Raw genomic sequence first — 12073 nt, 5'->3', positions numbered from 1 at the left:
TTTGGCTGCAGTTGTCATTGTTGTTTAGCTGGCCCAGGCTAGATTCGAACCTACCAGCCCAGCTGTATGTGGCTGGCGCTGTAACCACTGTGTTACCAATGCCAAGCCTCAATTTTTTTCGAGATAGAATCTCACTTTCTTATCCCCTAGAGTGCCATGGTGTTGTAGCTCATGGCAACCTCAAATTCTTGGGCTCAAGAGATCCTCCTGCCTTAGCCTTCCAAGTAGCTGGGATTACAGGTGCCCTCCATAACACCCAGCTAGTTTTTTAGAGCCGTATTTTCACTCTGGCTTAGGCAGGTCTTGAACTCCGGGGCTTAGGCAATCCAACCACCCCGGCCACTCAGAGTACTGGAATTATAGGCATGAGCCACAGCCCTGACCCTCTATTTCTATTTTTTTTTTTTTTTTGTGGGGGGAGGTTATAGCTCACAGCAACCTCAAACTCTTGGGTTCAAGCTATTCTCTTGCCTTAGCCTCCCAAGTAGCTGGGACTATAGGTGCCTACCACAATGCCCAGCTATTTTATTTAGAGATGGGGTCTTGCTCTGGCTGATCACAAACCTGTGGGCTCAGGCAATCCACCCACCTTCGCTTCCCAGAGTGCTAGGATTATAGGTGTGAGCCACTGCGCCCGCGCCCCCATCCCCCCCTTTTTTTTTGAGACAGAGTCTCATTTTGTCAGCTTTGGTAGAGTGCCATGGTGTCATAGCTCACAGCAATCTCAAACTCCTGGGCTTAAGTGATTCTCTTGCCTCAGCTTCCCAAGTACCTGGGACTATAGGCACCTGCCACAAGGCCCAGCTATTTTTAGAGACAAGGTCTCACTCTGGCTCAGGCTGGTCTTGAACCTCTGAGTTCAGGCAATCCACTCACGTAGGCCTCCCAAGTACTGGTATTACAAGGCATGAGCCACCTCGCTGGGTCCCCTGGCCTCTATTTCTAAATTTTGGTACCTTTTTGTTTTTGGTGTTTCCTTTACAAAGAACATATAGCTAGGTTTCGTTATTCTCACTTTATGAGACCTTTTGCCTTTAACAGGTGACATTACCCCATTCATATTTTTTACAATAATTGATATGAGTAGCCTTATTCTTGTTTTAAGTTTTCCATGCAGTTATTTTATATTTTTCTTTATAATTTTTTCTGAATTGATGAGGTTATCCTTGTTCTTCTATTTTCCCACTCCATATAGTGTGGTTTGGAAGTTCTACATGCTATTCTTACTAGTATTTTCTTTCTTCTTCTCTGGCTGTTTTTTTTTTTTTGCAGAGTGTCACTCTGTTGCCCCACACTGGAGTGCCGTGGCATCAGCCTCGCTTACATTTTAAACTTCTGGGATCAAGCAATCCTCCTGCCTCAGTCTCCCAAGGAGCTGAGACTACAGGCACCAGACATGAAGCCCAGCTAAATTTTCCATTTTTTAGTAGAGACAGTGTCTCACTCTTGCTTAGGTTGGTCTCAAACTCCCCAGTTCAAGCAATCCTCTTTCCTCAGCCTTCTAAGAATGCTGGGATTATGGGTATGAGCCACCGTGTGCAGCCTCTTATGAGTAGTTTCCAATAGATTTTTGAACAGCATAATTTCTCCTGGAATAAGAAAACAATTTTAGAGAATTCTGCCTCTCCTCTTCACTTCTTTTCCCAAATCTTGTTAAAGTGGCTGAGAACCTAAGTTCAGACTGTGGCAGTGACTCCCAACCTTTCTGGCACCAGGGACCAGGTTCATGGAAGACTACTTTCCACAGGTGTGGTGGGGCAGGGTGGGCGTGGGGATCCGACTCGAGGTGCAGCTCAGGCAGTGATGTGATGGGGAAGCTTCACTGGCTTGCTGTTGACCTCCTGCTGTGTGACCACATTCCTAATAGGCCATAAAGCAGTACCAGTCCTGGGGGTTGGGGATTGCAGTTTCAGGATATATATATATATCCAATATGGGTTATATTTATGGGAATTACTTTTTTGCTCACTATTGTTTCTTATGCCTTGAGTTGTTAGTTCTTCTTTTCATGTTTTCACTATTTTTTCAAGAAGTGTGAGTTTGTATATTCCAAAAAGTTAAATTTTGTTCCCATGCTTAAATGACAGTTTGGCTAAATACAAAACTTTAGTTCAAAAAACTTACAGCTATAGACTGTCTTTAGTATTTGTGTCATGAATAATATTTTCTTTTTTTGAGACAGAGTCTCACTTTGTCACCCTTAGTAGAGTGCTGTAGTGTCACAGCTCACAGCAACCTCAAACTCTTGGGCTTAAGTGACTCTCTTGCCTCAGCCTCCCAAATAGCTGGGACTATAGGCGTCTGTCACAATGCCTGGCTATTTTTTTTTTTTGGTTGTTGTTGTTGCAGTTGTCATTGTTGTTTAGCTAGCCCGGGCTGGGCTTGAACCCTCCAGCCTCGGCTGGTGCTGTAACCATTGTGCTATAGGCACCGAGCCCATGAATAATATTTTCATTCCTTTACACCTAGCTTGCTCCTCCCTAGAAGAGTTCAGAAATTTCTTTTAAGCTGTGGAACACAGAAGTTTTACCAGGAGGTAGCTGGGTGAAAAAGCATTCTTTATTTCTGCTTGCCACTATTAATAGGCCCTTCCAATCTCAAGACTCTTTATCTTCTCTAGGAAATTTTCTATCAGATATTTGATTAGATGCATATTGTCTCCCCTGGATTTATCATCGATGTCTTCTAATTTCTCTTTAACCTTTCTTTCATCTCTAATTTCTTGTTGCCATGTTCTGAGATTATTCTTGACTATCTTTCAGAGCATCAGTTCAGATTTCAGGAACTGTCCATTTTGTTCTTCAATCATTCCTGAGTTTCAATTATTTATTTATTTATTTTTTTGAGACGGAGTCTCACTATGTCACCCTTGGTAGAGTGCTGTGGCGTCACAGCTCACAGCAAGCTCAAACTCTTGGGCTCAAGTGATTCTCTTGCCTCAGCCTAAGTAGCCGGGACTACAGGAGCCTACCTGTATTTAACTGTTACTGTATGTAACTTCTGGCTTTTTTTTTGTTGTTGCTGGGACTACAGGAGCCTGCCTGTATTTAACTGTTACTGTATGTAACTTCTGGCTTTTTTTTTTTTTTTTTTTACAAATATTGTTTATTTTAATGAAGCTGGTACAGACAATATCCATTTAAAACCCATATCCCAGGCCAAAAAGTACAAATAAAACCAAGAAGAGCAGTGTTCTGTTGTATACACTTCTGCATGAATAACTTTATTATTTGCTAATGAAAATTAGAACTTTTCTGGGATCTTCCAACAAGATTTTTTAAAAATCTTAAAATGCCTTCTCTTCAATGAAGCCATCTTTGGAATTAGTCATTATTCTCACCTTATCTGTAATCTTGACTCCAACTTGATATTCCTCTTCTTTTGGTCCAAACCCTCAGATTTAAAAAGTAGCTTCAAGTTAAGGAAAGGTCATTTTTCTACAGTTCAGTTCTCTGAAAAACTTCCATCTCCACTGAAAGTCACAGTCCAGGAGTGAAGCATTCACATGCTACAACTTCACGGCCAAATGGAAAGTCATTATGAGTACTTCTTGCATTGGTTGATCTTATTTATCACCACAAGCCTGAAAATGCACAGTCCAGAAAACGGTGGCCTCTCTGTGCACACATGGAATTTTTTAAAAGGAGGGGGCAATATGAAGGGGACTGAGGCTTGATCACCAAAAATCAGCACAATGAAAACAAACAATAATGAATAATGAGCACTAGAATTCAAATTACCAGATGTTTTAAAGAGATGAGGTGCCAGTTTTCAATTGTTTTGAACACCACATTACAAAAGAACTATTTTTTAAAAATAAAAAAGGATTGAGGGAAAAGAAAAAATAAAAGAATATCTAAACTGTTGAATGACCCCCCGTTTGTTCCTGATAAACTTCAATCACATCTTCCACCATTCCCAGTTCTTTTGGATTATGATTATCAGCAATTCTCTGTCCTTCAAAGAGAAACCTGAGTGAATTCATTGGAACTCCCTGTCTTTGACAGTATGATTCTTTGAGTTTCTTGAGATGTGTTGTCATTTTCACTTTGAAGTGAATCTCACTGCTATCCTGTCCAATGACTTTGAGTTTAATGTATTCTCCTTCCTTCTTATCCCCCAAGTCTTCGGTTGAAGGTTTTGCCTCCTGGTCAGACATGATGACGGTGGCTTCACCCGACGGTCTCCGCACAGCAGCAGCCTCGGGTAGGCAGAACCTCGCTCCGGGGTTTACAAATCTCCTGGCTTTTTTTTTGTTGCTGCAGTTGTCATTGTTGGTTAGCTGGCCGGGGCCGGGTTTGAACCTGCCATCTTCAGTGTATGTGGCTTGCGTCGTAAGCACTGTGCTACGGGCACCAAACCTGAGTTTCCATTTTGATAATCATATTCTTAATTTCCAGACACTTTCTTGTTTTCCCTTTCCTTTTTCAGGAAAGTTGGGTTTCTATTTATGAATTTAATATCCTGTTAACTATCTCTGAAGATAGTCAACTAGTATTTTTAAAGTTCTCTTCTTTTTCTTCTGTTAGTCCATTTTAGTGCTTTTCTTCTTATGGCATTTGCCGATGATTCTTTGTCATCTGGCCATAAAGGAAGGTTTCAGAATGATCAAATGATTATCGCTAGCTGGCACCATTTCCTAAGCAGTTGGATATGCTTCTGTAGCAGGCCTCTTCCCAGAGGGAGGGCTGACTATGGGGATCTACAAATACTCACTGAGCACAGTTACAAGCTAAGCATGATGTGCACAGGAAGGTTAGGACACCCTGCTGATATATGAAGAAGTTTTAATTCAGGAGAACACTTTAGCATCATTTATTGTTGTAAAAAACTGTCTTTTCACTTCTCCCTCTTTAAATCTGTTTTGAGGTGGCTGGTGGCTCAGTGAGTAGGGTGCTGGCCCCATATACCGAGGGTGGCGGGTTCAAACCCAGCCCTGGCCAGTTAAAAAACAGCATTGACAACTGTAACAAAAAATAGCCGGGCGTTGTGGCGGGTGCCTGTAGTCCCAGCTACTTGGGAGGCTGAGGCAAGAGAATCGCCTAAGCCCAAGAGCTGGGGGTTGCTGTGAGCTGTGACACCACACACTCTACTGAGGGTGACAAAGTGAGACTCTGTCTTTTTTTTTTTTTTAATCTGTTTAAAAGTTTAAAGATACATTACATTCTCATTCTCTAGTCTCAGTCCTAACACTCAGAGTCATGTAAGGCAGGTTCCTATTTTATTTTAGAAAGTAGCCTTACGGGTTTCAGCTTGTAAGCAAGTCACAGCTAGACCCTAGAGAAGTGGTTTTCAGTCCTTGACTGCAAATTAGAATCACCTGGGCAGTTTTAAAAAATACTTGTGCCTGTAGCTCAGTGAGTAGGGCACCAGCCACATGCACTGAGGCTGGTGGGTTGGAACCGGCCGAGGCCAGTTAAACAACAATGACAACTGCAACCAAAAATAAAATAGCTGGTGTTGTGGTGGGCACCTGTGTCCCATCTACTTTGGAGGCTGAGGCAAGAGAATCGCTTAAGCCCAAGAGTTTGAGGTTGCTGTGAGCTGTGACGCCATGGCACTCTACCCAGGGCAACAGAGTGAGACTCTGTCTCAAAAAAAAAAAAAACAAAAGAAAAACTTGTGCCTGGAGTTTCATATTTTGAGATCTGAGATACTTATTTAACTGGCCTGGGTATCAGAATTTGTGATAACCCCCAGGAAATTCTAAATTCAACCAAAGTAGAAAACTACTGCATTAGAGGTTTCCTGGCCCAGCTGTTCCATACTGTTTTATAACAACTCAGATGATTGCTGCATAGCCTGCTTTGGCTCCCTCGCTCCAACTTACTTGTCAGTTTGGAATTCTGCCTGAGCTTCTTGAGAAGAACGGTATGTACCTTTGTAGAGGTCTTTACACCTGTTTGGGGTCGGGTTTGCTGAGTCTAGTTTTCATCAGTCCAATTTTATCTACTTTATATATTCCAGAAATTCTTCACAGTATCTGATCCATTTCTTATATTCTTCCATTTTCCAGCACTATCACTGATTTCTTCCTCTTTTTTCAAAATCTCCCCACCCCCTACATTTCAGTGGAATTTGGAGAGGGAAAGAAGGTGAGAAGGGAAGGAAGTATTCTAACCGACCACACTGCTGAAATTTTCACATTTAAAAATATTGCCAACTGCTTTCTTTGCATTCAAATGTGGCTGAAAGCACAGAGAGACAAGAGGACTACATATAGCCAGCATTTTTGATGGGCCTTTTCTAACCACTGAAGCTGACAAATCAGAAGATGTGAGAGATTGGGAGTAGGGGAAGAGGAAATGGTAGTGATTTATAGCCTAATGTCAGATTGGATTTTCTATGAAAGCAAAGCTTAAAAGTAGCAATGTCACCACGACTGTCAATTAAACTTAAATATGATGACTAAAGCATCAGCCCCATAATCATGTCATTTAAAGCACCTTAGAACACAGTGACTCTTTTTAATGGAAAGGACAATACTGAATAGAAATCCAAAATGAGGGCGACACCTGTGGCTCAGTGAGTAGGGTGCCGGCCCCATATGCCGAGGGTGGCGGGTTCAAACCCAGCCCCGGCCAAACTGCAACAAAAAAAATAGCCGGACGTTGTGGCGGGCGCCTGTAGTCCCAGCTGCTCGGGAGACTGAGGCAAGAGAATCGCGTAAGCCCAAGAGTTAGAGGTTGCTGTGAGCCGTGTGACGCCACGGCACTCTACCCGAGGGCGGTACAGTTAGACTCTGTCTCTACAAAAAAAAAAACAAAAAACGAAATTCCAAAATGAAACGGTAATTGATGCGAGAAAAAGTACAGTGGAACAGAATCTAAAAATTGATTTGCAAGCATAAGAATCTTTACATAAAGAGTAAAAATCAACATTTCTTTGATAAAGAATAAGGTATGTCAAACTAATGTAAGTTCTCTCTTCTACAAAGACAAAATATGAAAAGGAAGGAAAAGATCATAATTCAAAAGTGTCTTTTTGATTCAGCCATAATGTTACTCTTCAAAAAAACAAAAACCTAGAGAAATATGATTTCTTTCAGAACACCATTAAGAAGAAACATAGTTAATTTGAAGATTGCTATTAGAGACAAATTAGGTCAACTGTAGTAGAGCCAAGAGGATTTGCTGATGGCTTAGATGTAGGATGTAAGAAAAAGATAAGAAAAGATGGAGACTTTACCTCTTTCATGTTTACATGGATGGAGCTGGAACATATTCTTCTTAGTAAAGTATCTCAAGAATGGAAGAAAAAGTATCCAATGTACTCAGTCCTACTATGAAACTAATTCATGGCTTTCATATGAAAGCCATAACCCAGTTATAACCTAAGAATATGGAGAAGGGGGAGAGGGAGAAGAGGGAGGGGAGGATGGGCGGAGGGAAGGTGATTGGCAGGATTACACCTGCGGTGCATCTTACAAGGGTACATGTGAAACTTAGTAAATGTAGAGTATAAATGTCTTAACACAGGTTCAAACCCGACCCCAGCCAAATTGCAACAAAAAAATAGCCGGGCGTTGTGGCAGATGCCTATAGTCCCAGCTACTTGGGAGGCTGAGGCAAGAGAATCGCCTAGGCTCAAGAGCTTGGGAAAAGAAGAGTGATGACAAAGAAATGATACATACATCATTTCCTACTTAGGAAGTCTGTTCTCCACAGAGATACGGGTTAGCAATTCAAAAACCACTTTACATATATATTAATACCAGGATTGAACAAACAAGTAGCATGTCGTGAAGGTTGCTGTGAGCTGTGATGCTACAGCACTCTACTGAGGGCAACAAAGTGAGATTCTGTCTCTAAAAAAAAAAAAGAGGGAAAGCAGGACATTTTAACCTTGATAAATGAAGATATTTAACAATTAACAATTAATTAACAATTAATTTCTATAAAATTGATTTGTTCCACAAAACCAAAAAGGGCTTTTAGGAGAAAAAGTAAAAATAAACCATGTATTCTAAAATTTCTCAGGACAGTACTTTCTAACAAGATGAGAGACAAAAGATTAGTCATGGCTCTTTCTCAATAGACACAGAAAAAAATAAAATTATATAAGAGATTATTCAAACACATTTTTAAAAGTCCATCCATAGTATGCTAGGCCTTAGGAAAAAGAGAAGGGGATAGAAGAAAGAGGTTTTAAAAAGTCATATATCTGGTACTTTCTGCAAAGGAAAAAATAACAAAATATAGGAAGAAAAACCAGGAACTAATGTAAGTGATTAGACTGGAGCAGAGTAGAAATAATGGTGAAATGGGGGCTGGTTAGTAGGAATAAGGGCAGAATATTACCCCTGAGAATACCCTTTTTGCACAGTTTAGAGTTATTGTAATGTTTCACATACCCCCCAAAACAAATGGGGAGTCCAAAATGGAATACAAATGGTAACAAATGAACCCAACTGTGTTATGACTGAATAACACAATTACACTGAAGGAAGTGAGGAAGAAGAATTGACCTAAGTGGGAAAAGAAGAGTGATGACAAAGAAATGATACACACATCATTTCCTATTTAGGAAGTCTGTTCTCCACAGAGATATGGGTTAGCAATTCGAAAACCACTTTACGTATGTATTAATACTAGGACTGAACAAATAAGTAACATATTGTGGATAATGAGAGCCAGGTTTCTCACTATTAAAGAATCAGACGTTTCAAATGAGCACAGGGAGAAGAACCCTATGGCACTGGATTGGAAATGAACTGTCAGTATGTACTCATGGTTCTTACTATATACACAACCTGATACAGAACTATATACAGAGTACATACATTTTCCAGCTCTGTCTGCTAAGAGGTTCCAGATGCAATGATGTCTCATAGTAGGAAACCACCTGGCAACCAGATCTTAGTTCCTAAATATCATTGTCCAATAAAAGGAATCAGGGCTTCTTGGAGAAATGATTGATTCTAGGCCTGAGGCAGGGAAATTTTAAGATGAGCCTAGAGCATCTTGTGGTAAAGAAAGTAAGGAAGTGGCGGCGCCTGTGGCTCAGTGAGTAGGGCGCCAGCCCCATATGCCGAGGGTGGCGGGTTCAAACCCAGCCCCGGCCAAACTGCAACCAAAAAATAGCCGGGCATTGTGGCGGGCGCCTGTAGTCCCAGCTGCTCGGGAGGCTGAGGCAAGAGAATCGCGTAAGCCCAAGAGTTAGAGGTTGCTGTGAGCCGTGTGACGCCACGGCACTCTACCCCAGGGCGGTACAGTGAGACTCTGTCTCTACAAAAAAAAAAAAAAAAAAAAGAAAGTAAGGAAGTGCTTTAAAAAAAAAAAAAAAGGTGTGTTGAAAGGACACAAAGGCCAACTTTTTTTTTTTTTGAGACAGAGTCTCACTATGTCACCCTTGGTAGAATGCTGTGGCCTCACAGCTCACAGCAACCTCAAACTCTTGGGCTTAAGCGATTCTCTTGCCTCAGCCTCCCAAGTAGCTGGGACTACAGGCGCCCGCCACAATGCCCAACTATTTTTCCATTGTCATTGTTATTTAGCTGGCCGGGCTGGGTTCCAATTCATCAGCCTGGCTGTATGTGGCTGGTGCTGTAACCACTGTGCTATGGGCACTGAGCCAACACAAAAGCCAACTTAAAGGAGTTTTCAATGGTCAAATCTGGGACAATGTGAGCAACAACATAAAAGTAGTATTGAATAACTTATCCATTGGTCCAGTTCATACTGATATAAATAACTGAATAAACACAAGGGGGAAAAGGGGTAGCTCTTCCTCACAGTGGAATTCCAATTAACAAATGTAGAAGGAACAGTGGACATAGAAAAATTACCATTAGTGAAATACTGCAGTAACAGCTGTTGCATGCAAAAATCACTACAGGATGCTAAAATGAGCATGCTTGAAAGTGTGATATAAAACAAGAACGTCTGTCTTCTGATTAGATACTTTGTAATTACAAAGAGACAATAGTAATTTTGCAGTACTGAAACATGGCAGACTCTACCTTAACCCAGTGGTCTAGTTAAGAGAACCAGTAGGAGTCATCAATATCAATGTATCTCTTTTTGTTTGTTTATTTATTTTTTTAATTATGTAGGCTAGTCTCTAGTGGGAGTGGAGAAATGTCTCTTGATAATAAGAATATCATCACTTTGGGTATTTTCCCCAAAGTACACAACCTCAATCTAATCATTTAAAACATCAGGCATCCCCAAAGGAGGGGTAGTCTACAAAACGGCCAGTTGCCCTCAAAAGTATGGGAGTCATAAAAAACAAAACACCAAAGAACTAACAGTGGCAGGAGGACAAGGAGCCTTGACAACTATATACAACGCTAGATCCTGAATTTGATTTTGAGCTTGGACCAGAAAGGGACATTAGTGTGGTAATTGGTAAAATTCAAATTAGATCTGTGGAGTAGATAATGGTATTACATCAAAGTTAATTTCTTGATTTTGACAAATGTACTGGGGTTAGGTAAGATATTAACAGTAGGGGAAACTGGGCAAAGTATATAAAGAACTCTTTATACTAGTTTTATACTTTTCCATATATCTAAGATTATTTCAAAACAAAGATAAAGAAACATACTACCACTGAAAATATTACTAAAAACAAAAATTTAATCTTTAATTTAGCTTGCTTCAAAGTTGTCTTCACAGTGGTAGTTTTGTGGTACTGTTTATAACTGGGAAAATTTTTTCTTAATTTAATTGACAAAACCCTCCAGTTTAGAAATATAAACTGTTGAATCTAGGGAGTTCCTGTGTCATAAGAATAAACTTTTGTATATATGCTTAAAAATTTTCATAATAAAAATTTAAAATACATATTATAGACAAACTTTTTAAATGCTTGTTAACACAGTGAAGGTAATTTTCTATTATTGCTATAATTTTCATAAACATTTAAAATTCTACCATGGATTTTAGTCTGGTTAGATGCAGCTAAGGCCAGAGCTGAGTCTGGAATCCTATCTTGCCACTCCTGGTCTGCGCTATTTCTCTGACATCATAAACCGAAGCTCTTCATTTATTCAAAAACTTATCCTGAATGACAATAATCTTAAACACTTCAACTGCAACAACACAGTAGTAATATTTATAACTGCTTGCAAAAATAATGAATTTAACTATAATAATTTGCTGGACCTATGTAAATAAAATATGGGTCTAAAGTAGTACAAGTATGTAAGTTAAAAATAAGACATTCAACTACTCTAAGTTTACTGTTTCAAATGAACTTTTTTTGGCTCCTTTTTTTTTCTTTCCTTCCTTCCTCCTCTCCTCTCCTTTCTTTTCTTTCTTCCTTTCTTTCCTTTTTCTTTTTGTTTAGAAACAGGGCCTTACTATGTCACACTGGCTGTAGTGTGCTATGTGGCATGATGATGCTCCTTGAGACCTTGAACTGACGTACTTGAGTGATCCTCCTGACTTAGCCTCCCTCCCAAGTAGCTGGGACTACAGGCATGTGCCACCATACCTGGCTATTTTTTAAAATTTTTTGTAGTGATGGGGTCTTTCTTTGTTCTTCAGCTTGGTCTCAAACTTCTTGCCTCAAGTGATCTTCACATCTCAGCCTCTCAAAGAGCTGGAATTACAGACCTGAGTCACCACATACTCCCAACCCTACTATTTTTTTTCTTTTTTTTTAAAGAGACAGGGTCTTGCTATGTTACCCATGCTGGGGAGTGCAGTGGCTATTTACAGGTGTAATCATAGTGTATTCCCTGGTCACGTGATCTTCCCAGCTTGGCCTTCCAAGAAGCTGGGATTACAGGAGCCCAACACTTCATCTGGCTTTTGTACTCTTTATTATTTATTTAATTAATTTTTATTTATTTATTTATTTATTTTTGAGACAGTCTCACTATATCACTAGGAGTAGAGTGCCGTGGCATCACGCTCATAGCAACCTCAAACTCTTGGGCTTAAGCCATTCTCTTGCTTCAGTCTCCCAAGTAGCTGGGACTACAGGCGCCTGCCACAACGCTCAGCTATTTGTTGGTTGTAGTTGTCATTGTTGTTTGGCAGGCCTGGGCTGGATTTGAACCTGCCAACTCTAGAGTATGTGGCTGGTGCCCTAGCCGCTGAGCTACAGGCACAGAGACTAATTA

General features: G+C 40.3%; 2 protein-coding genes across 10 annotated transcripts in view; both read right to left on the bottom strand.

Annotated features, from left to right (window-relative positions):
• Window positions 1-12073, bottom strand: part of FKBP5 (FKBP prolyl isomerase 5) — a 118325-nt gene that overhangs the window by 28083 nt on the left and 78169 nt on the right. The window lies entirely within an intron of this gene.
• Window positions 3089-4475, bottom strand: LOC128594861 (small ubiquitin-related modifier 1-like). The gene has a single exon (XM_053603731.1). The coding sequence runs from the start codon at window positions 4157-4159 to the stop codon at window positions 3857-3859; it is 303 nt and encodes a 100-aa protein (XP_053459706.1). The 5' UTR covers window positions 4160-4475; the 3' UTR covers window positions 3089-3856.

The sequence above is a fragment of the Nycticebus coucang genome, chromosome 9 (genome assembly GCF_027406575.1).
Source record: "Nycticebus coucang isolate mNycCou1 chromosome 9, mNycCou1.pri, whole genome shotgun sequence".
Taxonomy (NCBI): Eukaryota; Metazoa; Chordata; class Mammalia; order Primates; family Lorisidae; genus Nycticebus; species Nycticebus coucang.
Note: the sequence above shows the minus strand (reverse complement) of the source record. Positions and strands in the feature narration are given on the sequence as shown.